Genomic DNA, 21,621 nt, shown 5'->3' with positions numbered 1-21,621 from the left:
TTCGGACTTCATGTCACAATTTTTTTTCTTGTATATATAAACCATTACATTCTGGAAAAAGATTCCTTCAGTCAAAAAAAAATACCTTGAATGATAAATTTCAGCTTCAAGAAAGTCCTTACACATCCAACAAAAGGCTCAATTTTAAAGCAACAAAATTTCTAAATTATGAAAAGATCAATATATCTCAAATGGCAATCTCACCTTTGCTGAACATCGGTAAAATATCAGGACTCCCCCAAGAATAAGTAGTTGTACTTTGATTAAATAAAGAATCAAACTCTACAGGATTTTCTTTCCAACCCTAAAAAAAAAAACTTTACTGAAATAACAAAGCATAAATAAAATACCATTACACCAAATGGATAAAACAAAATTGTTTCATGTACAAACAACGCTCGATCTAGCATACAATTGGCTTACACATAGCTTAGCCAAGAGGTTAGACATGTGTAAACCGATGATGTTTTCATTCTTTTCTTACGATTAATAAACGATGCCCTGAGTGACAGTTTATTGTTTTCAAAATATGAAAATAATAAATTCTCAACCTCCTGCAACTCATACTAGGGTCATTTGGAAAGCTCTCGGCATGACACAGGTTTAAGACTGAATGACTATGATATTTGTCAAGTATGATCCTTTAGATGGCATATTGCCAATTTTAGATGCACGGGTTTAGTTGCTTGCTTATGGCAATCGAGTAAACAAGTTTTGACCTTTACTGAAAAATAAATAAAAATTAAGTTTAAGCTCTTATAAAGTAGTACATTGTTTTAAACGGTTTAAGCCTGGCGGACATACAAATAGGGTTAAATTCCACTCTAAAGGACTCTTCCTCTTTGTTTCCAACAGTAAAAAAACAGACTGCTGAATTTAAATGTTTGCACATCCATTCAAGATGATGAACAATAGTGATGCCCAAAAACTGCTACAACAGATAAAATCATCACAAAAATCCACAATCCCATATTAAATGATCACCAATTAAAAGTATGCGAGCTTACTGACATGGCAAATACCTCAATAGACCACATCCACTACATTTTACATGTTTTGGGTATGAAAAAACTTTTTGCTTGATGGCTGCTATGTTTGTTAACAATCAACCAAAAATGCATTTAATCATAAACTTCTCAAGAGTGTTTAGACTTATTTAAATAAGATTTCCCTGAATTTTTTTGATGTTATATTACAATAGATAAAACATGGATTCACCATTATAGGGCAAACCTAAACAGCAGTCCAAACACGGGTGGGAAAAGATGAAAGTGTACCGAAGAAAGCGAAAACAGTTTCATCTGCAGGAAATGTCATGGCTATGGTTTTTGGGAATTCTCATGGTATGGTTCTGATAAGACTACCTGTAAAAAAGATGGACCATCACCAGGGAGTATTATGCGGCACTACTGGACTGACTGAAGGGTGCTGTAAGCTAAACATCTACTTCCAGCCAAATTATAAATTACATCATACTCTATCACAACAATAATGCATCTGTACACACATCTTGGATTTTTGTTATAAACCTCCAGACATACGCTTCAAAGTGCTTCCATATGCACTTGCTGAATTTGGTTTGCAGTGATTACTTCCTCTTTTCAAACTTACAGAAAATGGCTCGCTGAATAAAAATTCACTTCAAATGATGAGGTCAAAGCTGAGACATGTGCTTAATTTCCAACTAGACAAATCTTTCCAACAGATTAAACTTAAATAAAACATTAGTTGAAAAGGCATTGGTCTAAATGTATAGAATTCATAGGTAACCGTATTAAAAAAAATCCTGCATTTACTCTGTCTGGTACAGAACTTTCTAAATAATGCTTATAAATACACCTTTTATCTTTTTATGTTATTTTGTTTAATAAATACAATATATTTTGAATAGTTTTACCCGACTTCTTCAAAAGTGAAGCTGATGTTATATCTGGGTATGTTTTTTGTGTCCTTAAAACATCCAAAACTTTCTGAATGGCCCTCATACATTCAAAGAAGACGACAAACGTATACTTAAAATTAATAAGCTTACACATACCTGCTTACATGACCGTAACAGCTTACACATTTTTCCAAAACACATCATATCATCCTACCCAACACAAACATATATATTTTACCCACAGATACAAGTAGTACAATATAAAACTACAAGCGTCAACTTTTACAAATCATTTCATATAAATTAGACATATACAAATATTAAATTAATTTTATTAATCATGGCCCATTGGTATTTATATAATAATTTCTACTTAGCAACAATCTCCAATAGTATGTTTCAGTGCTTTTGGATTAGTAATCTATCCTCAAGAATTAATTATACTATCTTAAATTTAAAAGGAAAACGTTTAAAAACAAAAATTACAAATATAACAACTGATCGTCAAAAAGTAAGATAATGTCGATGTCATCAGTCATGTCAGTATGAACTTACTGTCATGACGTTGACATAATTAAAAAAAAATTTTTAATTAAATTTTTTTTTTTAAATTCCAGTTAGTATAATTAATTATATGTGGAGTAAATTATTATAATTATAACACATCAATGTTCTTGAGGATAGATTACTAATCCAAAAGCACTCAAACGTACTATTAGAGATTGTTGGCAAGTAGAAATTATTATATAAATAAATTAAATATTATACTGCCACGTCAATAAAAAAAATATAACATACATAACAGAGATAAATATTTTACCATACAGTGAATGTTATCGTAACTACCTCAAGAGGTGAGCATCGTTAACAGAAGCATTTGTAAATAAATTAACAAATGCTTAAGTAGTGGTCTATAACACCACTTAGAAGCACACAACAGCCCTGAAAACATTTTCTGAAGGCACACTTTCATGAATACAGAAAGTGGAGTCGCATTAAATTCTTACTTCATTATAATTTTATCAAACATATACAGGCCCGTCAGTAAGATTATATAATTAATAATTAAAAAAAACCACTTATCAACAATTCTTTTCCACATACGTTCAAGTGCTTTCAGAATAAAATTCCATCAGGAACTTAAAAAAGGTTATTTATTAAGATTATAACATATATTTTTTAAGTTTCTGATGATTGAGTTTTATTCTGAAAACGCTTAACGTATATATAAAAGAATTGTTGACGTATATATAAAAGAATATCATTTTACACTGATATTTATTTATAGTAAATATTCTTCATTAGCAATAAATACTTTAATTAATAATTTTAAAATCTACAATTTACCTTGAATACTGCCGATGGGTCTTCATAAAACCCAGCGATAAGTGCAACATGTCCTGGCCTTGATTCAGTAGGAACCCTGGCATGACATACACCCCATGTGCCCTTTTCCTCCACAACATTTCTGAAACAAAATGAAAAACCACTTATTACTAAATTCATACAAAATCAAAACAATCCCAAGAGCAATTTTTATACAGAGTCTCAGAGAAATGGAAACTTTTCAAAAGTACTTTGACAACCCTTGGGGAGTAACTTATGCAACACAGTGGGCTCGAACCACTTTTTAATTTGACTGAAATAAGACCCCTAATTTTTTTTATTTTGTAAAGACACATAAATCTTAAAAAATCCTCCACCGTCGTCTATACCTATTATTACATGACCAAACACTTCATTATGCATCCTTTGTACTTAGACAAAAATTTTTCATAAAATTTTCAACAGGCAATCTTATTTGTGAAACAATTAACATCAATAATTGAACTGTATTACATTTTAAACACTTACTATTTGAATTAACTGTATTTCCAAATAATTAACAGGTTTACATAATAAACCTATTATTAAAATAGCTTATATTGTAGGGTATAATTGAAAAGAAAAATAATATAAGCATAATTCATGCTATAAAACTTTAAAACGATTTTAATTTTTTTTGGAAATTACTTCTAAATGGTTAAACTATCATACCCACAAAAAATCTGGGGTCTTATGTCAGTCAAATTAAAAAGTAGTTCAAGCCCACTGTGACAAGAGAGTAGCCATCACATTATTATTTAGTTATTATGAAGAACTGTAGTGCTGAAAATGCCATCAAGGCATTTTGCAAAAATAGTGATAGCGTATAGGTGGCATGAAGTTTATTTTGCCTTATTTTAATTTAGGACGTCACACGTTCTAAAGCACATGCACATTTGTTCTGTCAGCACATGCAATAAACATGTGGAATGTAATTTTTTACCTCATGCAGTTTTAAAGAAACAAGCCAGCATTAAATGTAAAACCTACAGGGGGAATGCGAAGCATTTGTAGTCCACTAAATATTAAAACTGTTCAAGTTGCAGTTTAAAAAAAGCTCATGTCATTCAATTCATCATCAGGCAGCATGTTCACAGATCCATCATTCAAATACTCATAGAATATTGTTACTAGAATTACATTACCATTCATACATGTTGCAGATCATTCAAAACAATAATTACCTAATATGACAACAATTATTTGAATGAATGCTTGAAAAGATAATCAAAGATGACAAAGTCATTAACAACCTCTTGTCATCGGATGAAGCCAATTTTCATCTGAATAGCTGTGTCAATAAGCAAAGTATTCATTACTAGGATCAGAAAAATCCTACCAAGTTACACACAACCTGTTACACAGTAAAGTTGCTGTATGTGCTGTTTCATCACACAGCTTAGTAGGCCCTAATTTTTATGAGAATGGTAATGGGCATACGACTACTGTTTCTGCTGTTCGGTATATTAAAATGCTTACCCTTACAAACAATACTTAACTTTTTTTTTTCAGAAAAACTATAGACATTTCTAAAAAAAATATAAAAATTTGGCTTCAACAAGATGAATTTAACAAAACACAGGCATTTGTACACATGGTAGCTATATGCCAATCACTTCATGAACAATTCTGACATTCATTTGAACATTCTTTCATCTTCAAAATTCCCTAACCTGACAATGTAAGACTTCTTATAGTGGAGTTGTTAACCTATTACAAAAGAAGAATTGAAAGCCAATATATGAGAGGTAAATTGTCAACATTCGTGTTACAACAGTGCATCAAGCTACGCAAACTGCAACTCACCGACTGCAGGATTGGAGCTCACCTGCAAGAAGTTATTTTCAAAAAATAAGTTTTGGATATGACCTTAAATGACATATTTTACACTATTAAATTTCATGAATAAATTTATCAAATTTCAAATTATTTTATTAAAATATTAACCTCTTAAAAAATTAACAGTTTCCCCACAGACACTGTTATATATAAAAATAAATAAACTTCTCTCATAACTCTTTCACGATTTAGTTTGTTAGGGTTCATCTTTGAAAAAGTTTTAGTTAACAAAAAGGATATAAAATATCTTCTGTAGGAATTTTTTTATTTGTAATAAGAGATCTTCTCTTACACAAATAAAATAAAAATTACCCAGATTAAATATACTTTGTATATAAGTAATAAAAACTGTAACACCATAATATTATGGTAACTGTTAACAATTACCATAACATTTACTGCTGGCATGAATAGATACTAGTAACATACGACTATTACCAAATGAAGCTGAGTTCTGTTCCTAGCAAATAATTTTCTCTATATTTGAAAAATAAAATAGAATAAAAATGTAAAAGAAATACTTTTTCTGAAATTTATAAAATTTGATTAATACAAACAATAGAAGTAATAAAATAAAAAATCCATGATATACAGACAATAATGTTTTTGTCCCTTTAGCACTACAAAGAAACAGCTGAGTGAATGAAGACATTATAAAGATTATGATAATATATTGTAACTTAAAACATTTTTACCTATTTTTAGAGTTATCAAGAATGCTTAACTACAAATTAATTAATCTTAAGTATTCAAGTTTATTCTCACGCTTGATCTACATAAAAAAAGGAATATTTGTAAGAAGTATGCACACTGATTTCCTAATCACTTCAAACACAGAATCAATTAACATATCAGTTTTTAATTTTTTTCTAATACATAAACAGCTTTCTAACTTTTTTAATAACTATGTTCGGAGACAAATATATATAAATATAAATGGCAGTGAATTTCTGGAGCTATTAGTCAATAATAGATTCTACTAGTATGCAGGGATATAACAAGTGTTGTTTAAATGTAATGATCTAAGGCAAGTATACTAAATGCATCTTTAGAGCTTCAATCTTACAGGATGCTAATTCTTGAAATGTTTTAAGTAACACAAAATCAGTAGGCTATAGTAAATGAAGTTTGCACTTTGTGACTAACAAGAAAGACTAACTGCTATTAAAAATCAATGTAAACCAGTTTACGTTGTTTACATCAACTCATTAAGTTAATTAACCAAAATTTAATATCTTAAAACAGGGGGACTTAGTGCTATTGTCACTAACAAAATACGAATCTGCACGCAGTCGATCAGCAATGAATAATACTAAACCTATGAAATCTGTATTTTTCCGTACTTGCATAGAAATCAAATATTGATAAAAACGAAATAACAAGGGCATTAAAATCTTCTATTATCAACCGCATTCCCGGTTTAGTATACATATACTTAAAATTAACGAACATATAATTAACATTAATTAAGGTACATATAATTAACTTAAAATTACGAATTTAAACCTTAAATCTTACCTTAAAAATGGGGATTTAGTACCACTATCAAGAACAAAAAACGAATCGGCCCGCAATCCATCGGCTACGAATAATACTAAACGCTTCGCTGGAGGTCTAATATAATTTTTCTGTATTTCTATCCCAGTAATAATCGGAGATTTAAAGTAGATGTCGAATATTGATAATAGCAAAATAACATGAACAATAAAACCTTCTATTATCAACCGCATTCCCGGTTAAGTATAGATAAAGGAAGTAAACTTGCAATTAAAAAGTATACGTAAAATCATTAGAACAGCTATTATCTTCAAATTAAGAGTACATATTTACTGTAAACTTACAAACAACAAACATAAACAAAACCAAGACCATTTCACGATCACATGGTAATATACAGGTACAGTATTTACCGATAAGCAACCAGCTTTTGGAAAACTTATTGACGAGTTCAACTTTTAGGTTCAAACTACTAATTTATCATAGACTACTAATTTACTCAGAGACGCTGTAGTTAGTTCTAGTTATTTCCATTAAATTCAACTATACAATTGTTGAATATTAAGTATTTCATACATCTAATAACTAAAATTATAGGATTTGCAAAGAAATATAGAGCGGAATAAACATTTGATGTATTTACCCAACGTTTTATTTTTTAAACTCCACTATTTATCTAAAAATTATTAAAAGATATTTCTATTTTTAAGAAAAGAATCAGTAGTAAAATCACCGACTACTTTTTGGCTGGTAGACTTTGCTAGATTCACACGTATTGAATGTAAACGGACTTAATGAATTTCGTTTAAATAATTTTATTTTCCTACTAGTGGTAATTTAGTGGGGAAAATTATAAAAATATAACATACTTTATTAAATTTAAAAAATAATAAAATTCTATAAACTTTTCTCCCATGGGTAATTTTTTCCCGTTGTGCTACTTGTTTGTACTACCTGCAAAGAATTAAATTTTGACTTTTTGAGGTTATCTTATTCGCCTGATACACATAGGTCTTTGGAGTTGAGGTTTTTACCCCGATAATGTACCACTGCAGTTAACCGATAAGTTAGTAAGTAAAAAGACAGATCAGGTATATTTTCATGAAATTTATATGTGGATTGTTTACTTCATATAAATATTAATAAGTATACTTTCTAACGTATTTTGTTATATGTTCATCTGAACATTTTTTATAATTTGTGTTATTGTGTGATTTTTCTCGTGGATTATTGTTTCTTTAGAAAAGAATTATCTGTGGTTTTATTTTTAGTCTTTCGCAGGCTAACCAATATTTATCTGAGCAAATACTGTTGTAGTCTGCATGTTAATTATGTGCTGATTAGTGTAAAACAATTGCTGAAATTTTAATTTTTGTTTATGCAAACATATTAAATTATTTCACTGTACTAAATGAAATATAATAAATTATAATGACATTCACTCTGTTTCAGGGGATGATCACGCTTACAAGAAAATTAAAGAGAGATTCAGATGAAACAAGATCAGCTAGTAATATTGGCAATCCAGCAAAACGAGTATCAGTTAGGGATAAATTGCTTATTAAGGAAGTAAGTTGTGTAATAAATTTTTAACTTGAATTAATGTATTGCGGTCGATTATTATACCATGTTAAATGACAAAATTCCCGAAGAGTTGTAAATATAGAAGTGAAAAATAAAAAAAATATTATTTTTAATCGATAGTTTAATGGCAATTCAGTGATGTCTACTTATTTCTTTATTTGCACGTTGTGTATGAAGGTTCAGTTTATACTTGTAGCTTAATGTGCATGATGCTTCTTGATATTTATTTTATTTAAACTTGTGGGAGTTATGCAAGACTACATTTGTATAAAACTAAAGGGAACATTCTCAGATCTGTTGAAGAAATCAGTTGTGAACTAAGAGTATGGTAAAATTTAATTTAGCAAGAATACTAATTTCCAAATTCAGTCCCAAGATAGCTGCTATTACCTGCTATGGAATTTTACTAAATGTAATTTTGCTACTAATTTTATGTACTTTTACTAAATTACAAATTTGATTTTATACTTACAATTAGAAATTAATTTTATTGTTTTACAATCAAAGAACTATCGTTTCAATACGTGTTGTTGAATTCCATGTATGGTTAATAAAAAACCTGTATGTTAATTTGTTTAACCTGTCATTACTCGCATTTTCTCTGAAGTTCCCCCCCCCCCCACACTCGTAACTAATACTAATTTTTCTCCACCCACAGTAATATGTAGTAGTATATTTGGAAACCTCTCAAATACCATATAAATCGATCATTCACCCAGATTATGTTAATTGTTTATTGTTTCTCCTTTACCTGTGACTTTTTTTATAAAAATATTTTTAGTCTTTTGTAAACTATAGACAGGTGAAAAATTTGTCAAAAAAATATAAATAAGCAAAATGATTTATATTTAGATTTGTTATCAACAATTTTCAGTTTAAAGAATAATGTGAATAAATCGTTTAAGTTTAGAGAAATTACACCTTGATCAACTAATTTATATAATTATCAAAAAGCCAGTCAGAATGTAAACATGATAAATTTCTTTCACTAAAAAATTACTATAAAAATTTCATCAGCTTAAAAAAATAACATTTACTCTGTAATATAAAATAAACTATATTCATCATTCTATAATTAGGATTTGCATATTTTTAATATCTACATGTTATATGTAGTTTTTTAATGTGTGCTGCACAATATAAAAGAGAAGGCTTTCTTGTTGAATACTAATAATAAAATTTATCATGCAAATTAGCTAACTTGACTTGATTGCAGATATAATTATTTACTTGCATAATTTTTAAACTTTCTTAACCAAATTTCATTAAAAATCAAGGTATATAAATTGTATGGAGAATTTACCTGTTGTTTTTACATAGATTTTGTATGAAATTAATAATGCAATTCCTATAATGTGAAACAAAATATATATTTTTTAAAACATTTGACCAAGTAACAAACTTGATATAATGGTAACAAAAAAAATACTAATTAAAATTTTATCACATTACAAATAATAATTATTGTTTTTGATATCAATCGTAGTGAAATCCGCAGCAGAGCAATTGATCCTGTAAGAGAACAGAAATTTAAAATTAATTTAATTTGTTAAACTTATATTTCAATCATATAAAAGTTATAATATTGTAACCTAATCAGAAATGTTGCTGTCACTGCTGGAAGAGTTGTTTTTTCTCCATCAGAATTGTTTTTATTCTTTCAATCAACTCATGCCCTCCATTCTACCCAACATGTTTGATAATGCAACACTTTTTTGTCCTTTATTTTAATTACTTTTTTGTCTGCTGTATTTTTTGGCATACTGAAAAAATGGTTTTTTGCAGCATTGAAAGATTAATTTTTCCATGTAGTATCTCAGTACCTGTGACAAATAGTTGTTTAGCAAAAAAAAGTTATGTTTCATAATTTTATAAACCGTATACTGATCAGTTTAGCATTTATGACAAATATTTCAAAATCTGGCTGGCTTTGTATCTCTGCTCATAAATCATAAATATTTTATGATTGATGGCACAACAGTTATTTTATTTGTTTTACAAGCTTATCCCAGATATTTTTCATTCTTTTCCCGTTGTTCAGTATTGGCTCTAAAGGACAGCATCCTTTTATTTTTTTCTTGTAGTAGATGTATCCCTTGCTCAATATCCTGCTCCAGCAAGCATGAATGATTGCCATTATACTTGTGAATTGTACGACACGAAATTTTAATTGCTGTAAAGTTATTGCACTAGATTTATTTGAATAAATATTTATCCAGTAAATTAACCGCTTAGTTGTTTAATAGCCCACATGATCTCATTATTGTTAAAGATAAGAACAGTATGAGTTATATTTCAAAATATGGTATATGTTTTGTTGTAGATTTTTTTTAACAATTTACAGTAAAGCTAGGATTAGGATTATATGTTTATAAACTGGAAAAATCCAGGCGGTGAAATTTAATTATCTATAAGAAATTATGTTTAGTTTAGGTTACTTATAAGCTTTTTATTTACAATAATCTGAAATGATTTTTTTTGTCATAAAATTGATAAAAATAACTAGGACACGTGGTTTTTAGAATAAATGTAAATTAGGTAATTATTGAGTAATATAAATTGAAATAGAAAAATTATAGTTGTACTACTGTTTCAATATTGGAGGATATTTCAAAATATTTTCAGTAATCATTTAATTTGAAGTAAATAATTTTTAGTTGGAATTTTATAAATGTAATCTAAATTTGAGATATTTTTACCTTTTCTTTTTCCTGTTTAACCTCCGGTAATTACCGTTCAGATAATACTTCAGAGGATGAATGAGGATGATATGTATGAGTGTAAATGAAGTGTAGTCTTGTACATTCTCAGTTCGACCATTCCTGAGATGTGTGGTTAATTGAAACCCAACCACCAAAGAACACCGGTATCCACGAAAGATATTTTTACCTGAAATGTTTTTAAATTTTAATTGCCCAAGCTGTTTTGACTAGATCTCGGTTGTGGATAGACCGATACTTGTTCTAATGAATAAAGTTATTGAATTCATAAATCAGTCTTTCACCTGATATCCAGTTCTAAAATATAACTCTCCAAAGTTGCTTATAATTCGACATCCATAATTAATATAGTATATAATGTCTGTTAAAAGAGCATCAAACCACAGACCGTGAAAAGATTAGTTATTTAGTGGCTTTTTCAATCCTAGTCTCTTTTGAACTAGTGCCATTGTGATTCCACTCGCTTAACCTGGTTATCCTTCCATTACTGACCAGATTTTTCACGGTCCTCTCTGGGAATAGCTATCAGCTGTGTTTTAGTGTTCAGCATCATATTCTCCTGGTTGTCAGATCAGAACCCTTTCAGTGACCTTCAACTTCGGAAACAACCAGAAATCACAAGGAGCCATGGCTGGTAAGTAAAGAGCCTGGTAAATCTGATGAATTGTATGATTGACCAAGAAATCCTGGATTAACCTGTTAACGCCTGAATTAATTTTTTGTAACACTTCTTTTTTTTTATTATAAATATCCTTTCATTATGTTATTTTCACCACAAAAATGGTTTTTATTGAAGTCATATGTAGAAAGAAATTAATGTGAAAATTCAGTGGGTGCCGCTTGGCATAGCTAGGTGCTTATACTGCCTTGCTGGGCACAAGCTGCAATTGCCATATGGCACCTCTAGCCATTCTCATTGTCTTTGTTTAGAATCAAGTATACAACTCTTTCATCCTGTGGAATTTTTCTTTATTATTATCATATTTTTTTACAAACTTTTCACCAAATCTATTTTTAAAAGATTTATAATAGGGCAGAATTTTCTCATTTGCAAGAGTCTTCATTGTTTACAGAGTGAATAAACTGATTTATTGACAGAAACTCTTCTCATTCACCTATACACAGGTTCATTTCTCATATCAGAATTGTTTCCTAGTAATGAAATTTTCCTGACAATATAGCGAACACAATTGGTATACCAAGAAATACTTTTATATAATACACTTTTATATAATATATAATACTTTTAGCAACACTTCATCAATTATCACTTTAACCACCCATCTGATTTTTAACATTCTCCTATAGCATCGCATTTTAAAAGCTTCTAATCTTTTCTTCTCGGGTACTCTGATTGTCCAAGTTTCACTTCCATATAAAGCTGCACTCCAAACATATACTTTCAAAAATATTTTTCTGACGTTTAAATTAATTTTTTATCTAAGCAAATTATATTTCTGACTGAAAGCTCATTTTGCCTGTGTTATTTGGCATTTTATATTGCTCCTGCTTTGTCCATTTTTAGTAATTCTACTTCCCAAATAACAAAATTTTTTTACATCCATATCTATAATCTTTTCTCTTCCTATTTTAATATATAGTGGTCCATCTACATTATTTCTACTACATTTCTTTACTTTTGTGCTGTTCTTGTTTAGTTTCATCCGGTAGTTGTGTAGGACTTCATCCATGCCATTCATTGTTCCTTCTAAAATATTGTTTATTCTCAACTAGAATTATTATATCATCAGCAAATTGTAACATCTTTATCTTTTCACCTTGCACTGTGCTACTCTGGATCTAAATTGTTCTTTAACATCATTAACTGCTAGTTCTACGTAAAGATTAAAAAGTAATGTGAATAGGGAACATACATCCTTGTCAGACTCGCTTTTTTATTACGGCTTATTTGTTATGTTTTTTGATTATTACTGTTGTAGTTTAGTTCCTGTAAATGTTAGAAATTGTTCTTCTATCTCTATACTTGAACCTTAATTTTTTTTAAATGCTGAACATTTTATTCCAGTCTATATTATCAAATGTCTTTTCTAAGTCTATAAATGCCATGTATGTTGGTTTCTTTTCTTTAATCTTCCTTCTACTATTAATCTGATTACTTTGTGTTGTTAGATATATATAATAGCTATGATAGCGATATCTAATTATCATTCTTATCTATGACAATCTAAAGATATAAAACAGCATTTGAAAGAAATGTCTAAAAATAACAAAAACACTAAAATAACCAACAAAATCAATATTGTTTAAATTAGCAGTGTTGCTTGGCACCTGGTATGTTTGGTTACAATTAATAAAAAAACTATCCAGATTATTGCAAAACTAAAATGTTATATGATTTTTAGTATTACTAACCAAGGTAATAAGATATATGGCAGAAAAAAATTACAAGAAGTGACAAAGAAATTTCATTATTTACCTTGATGCACTTTCCATTTTAACCAGAGTACAATATTAAGTCACTAAAACAAAACATAGCCACACCAACTGGCGTATTCAAAATAGTAACAATTGTGTCCTCTGTTAATAATCTTACAAAGCATTAAAATAGTATTTTACTAACAGCACCTCTGAAATTAAGGCTTATAAAGAACAAAAAGTTGCGGCTGTTGTTTGGCATCTCTAGACGTTTAAAGCAAGCTGGCCTCTGTGACACAAGTGGTAGTGTCTCGGCCTTTCATTCGGAGGTCCCGGGTTTGAAAACCGGTCAGGCATGGCATTTTATACTACTTGTGATTCATGTCATGCTCTGAAGCAATACTTAATGGTGATCTGAGAGGTTAAAAAATAAATAAATAAAAAAGCCGTTTAAAGCAAAAGTTACTTTGGCACAAATTTTTCACACTCAAATAAGAAGTTAAGATCATGTTTATAGAACCATCACTGATTTCACATCATGTGAAACTTTTTGGACAAGCAGCTGATTGTTTTCTATTATCAAACAATATAATTTGCTAATGATATTTGGATTTCCGCTTGTTGACAGCCTACCAGTATCGTCAACTGAAAGTACAGCATTTTGAAAATGGTTATATCTCAACTTTATGTCCATATTTTCATTCTCAAACACCTATTTAATATTACAAATTTTTTGCTTTGGTTATTATTAAACTTTTGAGAGAATTTATTGCATTAATGTTCACTGCATTCGATCATTTTGCACAAAATAAAAATTCAACAACATGTGTGTTACTTACATGGCTGCTTAATAACAACTAACTTAAACCGCATAGCTTAAAAACTTAAAATTTGTATATTTTCCAGATCGTCATGCTGTACTAATTAAGCTAAAAGTTTTTTTTAATTTTGAATTACAGAATAGATATTAAAAAGTGTCTTATATTTAAAACAAATCTATTATTCAATAAAATAAGAAATTTGTGTGTTAAGTTACAATTATATTATAATTTTTCTAATCTGTATCATAATGAGAACTATGTGCAGACCTTAGTTGATTGTAGTGATTTAATTGGTATGTAAATCAACATTGGTCCTATCAACATTTAATTTTATGTTTACATTTATTTGGTTATGAAGGTTTGAGATAGTTTACAATTGTTGTTTAAAAATATATTGTAGTCATTAAAATTAGTATGAACTTGAAAAAATAAAACTGACTTCAAAAACAAATTAAAAAGTAGAAACTAATTCTGCACACTTCTTTAAATTATAACATACTGAAGTCTGCACCAAACTAAAGATCAACAACTTCCTAGTCGCTAATCATATCACCTACAAAAAGCTGAAATTTAAAGAATTAAATTGTAGTAGTACAGGAATGTTTGTTGTAATGTTAATGACTATTAAATAACAATATACTCAAATCAAAGTATAATCAAATGTGATTAACTAATTTTTTGCTTAAAAAAAAAATCTGCCCCTGATAGAAACTTCCAGAAAAATAACAACAGAAAACAACAGAAACAACAGAAAATAACATTAAAACAATATGATTTATATTTTCACGTACGTGTGTGTGTAAAGTTTAATATCAATGGACAATAATAAATTTCAATAGATAAATATCAAGTGAAGGATTAATACAAGGGTGTTAAAACAGTATGAAATGTAATTTACACTGGAATGTAATGGGAGAGCAGAATGTTGCAAAGTAGGACAGGTGCTGCCATCTTGTAGGTACATTCTATTACCAGTAACATTCCAAAACTCATTGACCCGTGCATTCTCATTTTCTGTCGGTCGCTAATTTTATGCGGTTGAGTTTGCCTGCTGTGTTAATTTGTCTAAATCAGTGTGCAGTGATTGAATTAATAAAATAAAAGAGGAATACTAGTGTCATTCATCTTCGTCTAAAAGCTGTTTATGATTATTAAACTATCGATTGAAATACTGTGAATAGGTGGGCAATAAAATTTTGTGGATCAGAAGTCAAGCCGGTAAAATGAAGATACGAGGATTGTCCTTATAGCGGTTGACCGATTTCTGTAACTGATGAGGAGCACCAAAAGGAGGTGGATGAAATGATTTTTTGCATTGAACAACAATGTATTGCTACCCGTGCCGGCATTGAATTGCAGAGCATGGAATACTGGCAATATGGTTCATCACAATCAAAAAAATTCAAAATGCTATCCTCCACAAAAGAAGTCTGTTGATCGTATTCAGGATTCCAAATACGTGTACATGATTAACTACCTGAAAGCCAGGTCGACTTTAAATTTTGTTCAGTTCATGGCAACATGAAACTTTAGGAGTTGTACATTGTGTTCAACTACCGTAGAGCCGATAATTCTGTAACACTAATTCTCGGCCACATGCATCAGGTGGAACCACCAAAGCTCTTGTTAAGTTGAAATTTGAATCTGTTCCACGCCCTCCTTATTCACTTCTTCCTGCGATTAAAGAGGGATATTAAGGGTAATTCACTTCAACAAAAAAATTGAATCAAAGGACACAAAGTTGCAGATCAAGGAAAGAATCTCAGCATTTTTCACTGATGGAATGAGAAGACTGGTTCTCTGTTGGAAGAAACGTAGCTGTAAATGATGGCTGCATGGAAAAATAAGTGTAAGATTTTGTAGCAAATAAAATGTACTTTTTTGCAATATTTGTTTCATTTATAACTGAGTTCCTTATTTGTTTGAGTTAGTGACTGTATTACAGTTCAGTCACCCCCTTGCAATAAATAGTTACCCCCTTTTAAGTTATTAATGTTGCAGCTTGTAACAGAACAACAGCTGGAAATCAGTTGATGGCTTGAGTGTTAGCTGTTGCATTATAGTTTCTACTCGGTTATTCTTTATTTCCATTTATTTAATTTGCAGGTGTTTATTGTAAATCATTTGTATGAATTAATAAAGGAAAAAACTGCTACATTTGTATTTCTTGGTTTTCTAATATTTTGGAAACGACTGGGTCACTGTGCCGTAGAAAAAATCGAAATTGTAACAAACATTCTCCATTGCCTTGAAAAAAAAATCAATAGGAGAAAAGTAATATTTTATAGTAATTTTAATTACAGTATTATTGTTTTTATTACAGTATTTTAGTATTTTTAATTACAGTAATTTTTCTGTACATCTTCAAACAAAATTATGCATAATAAAAAAGATTTAAGTTATGCGTGCAAAATGAGCTAAAACAGTCTGCCACCACAATTTTTTTTTTTGCTTTATAATAATAGTTTATTATATTAATAAATAATTACAGCAAATTATTAATGTTGTTACTTTTATATTATTTAACTTTTTACAGATGTGATAATTGTTATAATTAAGATCTGATTTTATGACTGAGTTTTTTTGTATATTATGTTAATGAAAAGTCACTCAGAATGATTCAGTTTTGTACTTTATTTTTAATTTTAATTTCTTAATGAAATTAATTTTTTTAGTTTAATTTATTAATGTGGTAATAAATTATCAAATTTAGTAAATTATGAATATATTGTTATATTTAATGAACTATGGATTTTGCATAACAAATTTGTTTATACTTTATTTGCCCGCTATTTATTTCCTAAAATTTGTTTATGCACATTGTATGCGTGTCATTAAATTTCTGTCCGTACCTCTTGTCAAATGTTAACCCATTTTTAATGGTCAAAATGTCACTTAAGAAGAATTTATTTATGCAGTAGTTATTTATTCTGCACTGAGATATTCATCAAGATTTGTTTATATTTTTTAGGTACAAGAAATGGAACAGATGTTACCTACAACTTGTAAAGTTAAATTTGATGATCCTCACTGCCTGTATGAATTCAATCTTGTTGTAACACCTGATGAAGGTTTTTGGCAGGGTGGAAGATTTATATTTCATTTTTACATTAGTGAAGAATATAATATGGCGGTAAATGTATACATACGTTTATTTATATATATTATATATATATTTTTTTTTAAAGAATTGATTTGATAGCTGTGTTAATAATCTGAAATTATTTTTAGAAATCCAGGGTGATTCAAAGAAATAGGAAATTTTGAAAGTTGTGTTGGTAGCCGTGGGAGATTGGTACCATTTGATAAGTGGCGCCAGCCTCTCTAACCTAACCTGCCATTTAGTTGTCATGGATCCTTGGAGTGGTGCGCAATGTGCATTTGTTTTCAAAGCGTTTTACAAAAACAATGACAGTGTGGAGGGAGCGCATAGAGAATTTTGCCGTCATTTTAATCTGGGACTGCACGACCGTGTTTCATCAGCACATGCAATTAAAACATGGATATCTAATTTTGAGGAAACCAGTTCGGTGATAAAAAAGAAACCTCCAGGCCGTGAGCGAACCATCCGTACACCACAGAATGTTCAAGCTTTACAAAATGCTGTCACACGAAGTCCACATGGGTCAATCTGTAGTCTCTCAGCATCTTTACGATTGCATAGTTCAAGTGTTCGAAGAATGTTATTGAAGGACTTGCAATACCATCCATACAAGTTGCAGATCGTCCAGGAACTGAAATCGAACGACGCAGTTGTACGAGCACAATTCTGTAATGCAATGCTTCAGAAAATAAATGATAACGAAGAGTTTGTTCACGAACTGTGGATGTCAGACGAAGCGCATTTCCACCTCAGTGAATTTGTTAACAAGCAAAATTACAGATACTGGGCACAAGAAAATCCTACGCAGCTACACCAGCATCCATTGCAGTGCCAGAAAGTGACCGTGTGGTGTGATATGTCATCTTACGGTGTTATAGGCCCTTAATTTTTTGAGGATGACAATGGTCTTGTGATTACAATGACATCGGCTCGTTACGTAGCCGTGCTTGAAACCTTTGTTGTGGAACAACAAAAGAGATTTCCACCGATTCTTAACACAGCCTGGTTTCAACAAGATGGAGCAACATCACATACTCAACGAATATCGATGGCAGCTGTACACCAATTGTTAGGACAACGTGTCATTTCACAAAATGGTGATATTAGATGGCCTCCCAGATCGCCTGATCTCTCAGCTTGCGATTACTTTTTGTGGGGTCATCTTAAAAGCAAAGTGTTCCACAGTAGACCTGCTACAATGGAAGAACTGAAGGCAAAGATCCGAGAAGCAATTGCGGAAATTCCAGTTGAGATGTTACATCAAACCATGAACAATTTAACGAAGAGACTTCGTGAGTGTTTACGTAGAAGAGGAGGTCACTTGGAAGATGTCATCTTTAGAAAATATACTTAAATGTATGTATCCTAAAATGGCAACATTTGTACAATTACATGAAATAAAATTCATTTTCTAAAAAAAATATTTCATTAACGTTATTTAATTTTTTTAATTTCTCGTTTCTTTGAATCACCCTCTATTTTGTCATTTTTAAGTATTTAAAATTTTTTGATAATGAAGATTTCAATAGATTTGTTTTTGTGTTATATGCTTTTTTTTATTAAATTTACTTTTGAAATGTTTTACTGTGGTTTATACTTATAAAAAATGTGCATTACTGTATGGTACTTTAAATATTATTTATATCAGAAAAATTATAAAGCACATACATGTTTATGTTTTGAGTATATTTTTTTAGAAAGTGCATTACCTTATATTACCCCATCTTTTGTGATTTTAGTATGATTTATGAGATTTTCATGTAAACATGGTCATAAATAATGGTTGTAAAATCACATTACGGTTACGAATTTATATATATGGTTGGATTTGGTTATAACTGTTTTTAATTGTAAAAACTGTAGTGCATTTATTAGTTTATTTAATAACATCAGTACCACATTCACTTTCCAATATTTTTGCTAAAACAAAGATTTATAAATGAACACACATGGATAAATACTTTTCTGGTTTAAACGCACTACAGATTTTATAATTAAAAACAGTTATAATAGAAAAGTATCTGTCCACGTGTATTCATTTACAAAATTTTTGTTTTAGCAAAAATATTGGAGAGTAAATGTAGTACTGACATTATTAAATAAATTAATAGATCCGAACAGTAATTTAAATGTACAGTAAATTTGTGCAGTTTTGATGTTTACAGTCATGTAAATGGAATAAAATTAATTTTAAAATATTTTAAAGGTTTGAATATACAGAGTGTCCCATAAGTTTTCCCTTCATAAAAAATTTTTATGAATTATTTTTATTTACATTTTATTTTACATAATATGGTCTATGTAACCCCATCCCTTTAAAAACACATTTCGATGCTTGCCCTCCACTGCTGAAGAACACATATAAGTACAACTGGAGTTGTGCTTGTGATAACAAAAATAAATAAAAATAGTTTTCAAACAACTCTAAATAAATGTTTAATTTTTTCTATGTATGGAACTTATTTATGGTACACTCTGTATTAAATTTACACATCGTGTATTCTGTACTTTTGCCAAAAGCCAATTTTTGGTCATTTACTTTCTTTTAATGTGTTTATCATAAAATTAATAGTTTTATTATAACTTTTCTAGGCATAATTTATGAAATTTTTTACATCTCCATGACCTATTCTGAGTAGAAGTTTCACTGATTTACATAGCAAAATTGGAATTTAGTAAAAGAATTTCAAGGGATAAAAATGTTAAAGAAGTTTTGTAAATAACAGTTAAGTGAGCTATTTATAAATTAACCTCCAGCCTTGTAAAAAAATAAAAATATATTTTAAAAAATTTACTGTTTATAAAAATAACATACATACTTATTTTACTTCTCGATATAGCCTATATCTAAACTCATGCACTAGTATTGTGATACCATCCCAACCCCGTAGCGAAAGACTCCTGCCTTGTGACGTCACCCCCCTGTTGATAATCCTGATTGGCTTTAACGGTAGTTACCTTTCACCCTCTAACTTTTTACATCTCATATAATAAGCCAGGCCTTGTTGGGATGCCACCTATGTAAATGCCTTGGTAAACATTTGCATCAGTGATTTTTTTAAACTCAGCTTTTGCCTTCACTGTAGGCCTTGTCTGGACATCTTGAATGCCCTACATTGTTGCCCTCTGAACTAGGTAACCGAGTTCGCAGAAGCACAAACCCTGTCCCTAGCTCCACTTTTATTGAGCTAATTTCTAGTAAATGTCTCAAAGTTTGAGGCAAATTAATAACAAACCGCCAAAAATGTTGTTCACAACAAAATTTAGTCCTAGTTCCCTTAGTGAACTCAACTTCAGTTCATACCCCTGACTTAGGTTAATTTACGGACTCCATTCTAGTCTATAAGGGAGAGGAAGACAGACCTCCTACTCCCACTCAGCTCCATTGGAGGGTCCCACGCGTGACATTTACTTTCTTTCAACCATCATCGAGATTCCACTACACCTTATGGTTGCATGGGATCTATGCCCTCGGCAGTACAGTTGCCATCCTGCCAACAGTGTCATGTGCTTGTTCTAACTGCCCTTGTCAAAACGGCGCTACACCTCATGGCTGCATGGTAACCCATGCTCTCGGCAGTGCAGTCGCCGTTCCGCAGATAGCTAACATTCAAATAATCACTACAATTTTATCTAACTGTGGCTCGACACCAACATACCTACCTCCGGTCATTCAACTGCCCAGGCAGTCCCTAGCCACCTGAGGTACTACTCTACTATATCCCTTCAGTTGTCCTGTTCAGGGCGAGGAATCGAAGGAATCCAGCCACAATAGTCCATTCTCTGCGAGTCTTCCAGTTGACACGCAGATCAAAGAAGGAGTCCACTCTCTCGAGTTCCCCAACAACTCTGGTACGTTCAGCCTTGTACCAGAAACAAACATAAAGGATATGTCCACAATGTCATCGACCGTACAGTCCAGACACAAGTTGGAGTCAACCAAACCAAACTATTCCTAAAGGCACCATGTCTTGAAAGGAATTGAGTTGTATACCGATTGGGGGAAACCCAACTAATTACTCACAGCTCCCTAACATTTGGAAAGATACCATGCGTGTATTGACCAGTAGAAGGATCGTTCCACCTAGCTTGCCAAGAGTCAAAACCTTGGGTCTTCAATTTCTTGCATACGCCCAGAAGTAAGAAGGCCTTCCTTCTTGGAAATGCTACGTTCCATAGCTAGAATGTCAATGGGTTTGGTGCCAGCGATCACAGAGACTGCCTCTCTCCAGACAGTTCTATAGCCACCAACAATAGCTAACAATAGAAGATGCTGGGCTCGCAAAAGAATGTCCCTATAACATTGGAATTGCAAATGATGAGCCCAGACAGGCACAGCGTACAATATTATGGCCTCACAGACACCTTTGTAAAGAATACACATGGTACAGTAATTCAACCCCCAATTGGGATGGATGACTCTATGGACACCAA

General features: G+C 30.7%; 2 protein-coding genes across 4 annotated transcripts in view; one reads left to right on the top strand and one right to left on the bottom strand.

Annotated features, from left to right (window-relative positions):
* The window catches only part of PIG-N (Phosphatidylinositol glycan anchor biosynthesis class N), a 57,794-nt gene extending 50,733 nt beyond the window's left edge, over window positions 1-7,061 (bottom strand). Inside the window, exons 1-3 of the mRNA XM_075359345.1 lie at window positions 6,605-7,061; window positions 3,230-3,350; window positions 205-304 (exon numbers count right to left, since the gene is read on the bottom strand). Coding sequence (XP_075215460.1) covers window positions 205-304; window positions 3,230-3,350; window positions 6,605-6,816 — 433 coding nt within the window. The 5' untranslated portion in view covers window positions 6,817-7,061. The remainder of the gene's footprint in view (window positions 1-204; window positions 305-3,229; window positions 3,351-6,604) is intronic.
* A 443-nt stretch (window positions 7,062-7,504) lies between these two features.
* Window positions 7,505-21,621, top strand: part of LOC142321340 (NEDD8-conjugating enzyme UBE2F-like) — a 28,404-nt gene continuing 14,287 nt past the window's right edge. For all 3 annotated transcript variants that reach the window (XM_075359342.1, XM_075359341.1, XM_075359339.1), the window contains exons 1-3: window positions 7,505-7,653; window positions 8,036-8,152; window positions 17,056-17,217. In XM_075359342.1, coding sequence (XP_075215457.1) covers window positions 8,039-8,152; window positions 17,056-17,217 — 276 coding nt within the window. In that variant the 5' untranslated portion in view covers window positions 7,505-7,653; window positions 8,036-8,038. The remainder of the gene's footprint in view (window positions 7,654-8,035; window positions 8,153-17,055; window positions 17,218-21,621) is intronic.

Source organism: Lycorma delicatula, chromosome 3, assembly GCF_047948215.1.
Source record: "Lycorma delicatula isolate Av1 chromosome 3, ASM4794821v1, whole genome shotgun sequence".
Classification (NCBI taxonomy): Eukaryota; Metazoa; Arthropoda; class Insecta; order Hemiptera; family Fulgoridae; genus Lycorma; species Lycorma delicatula.
Note: the sequence above shows the minus strand (reverse complement) of the source record. Positions and strands in the feature narration are given on the sequence as shown.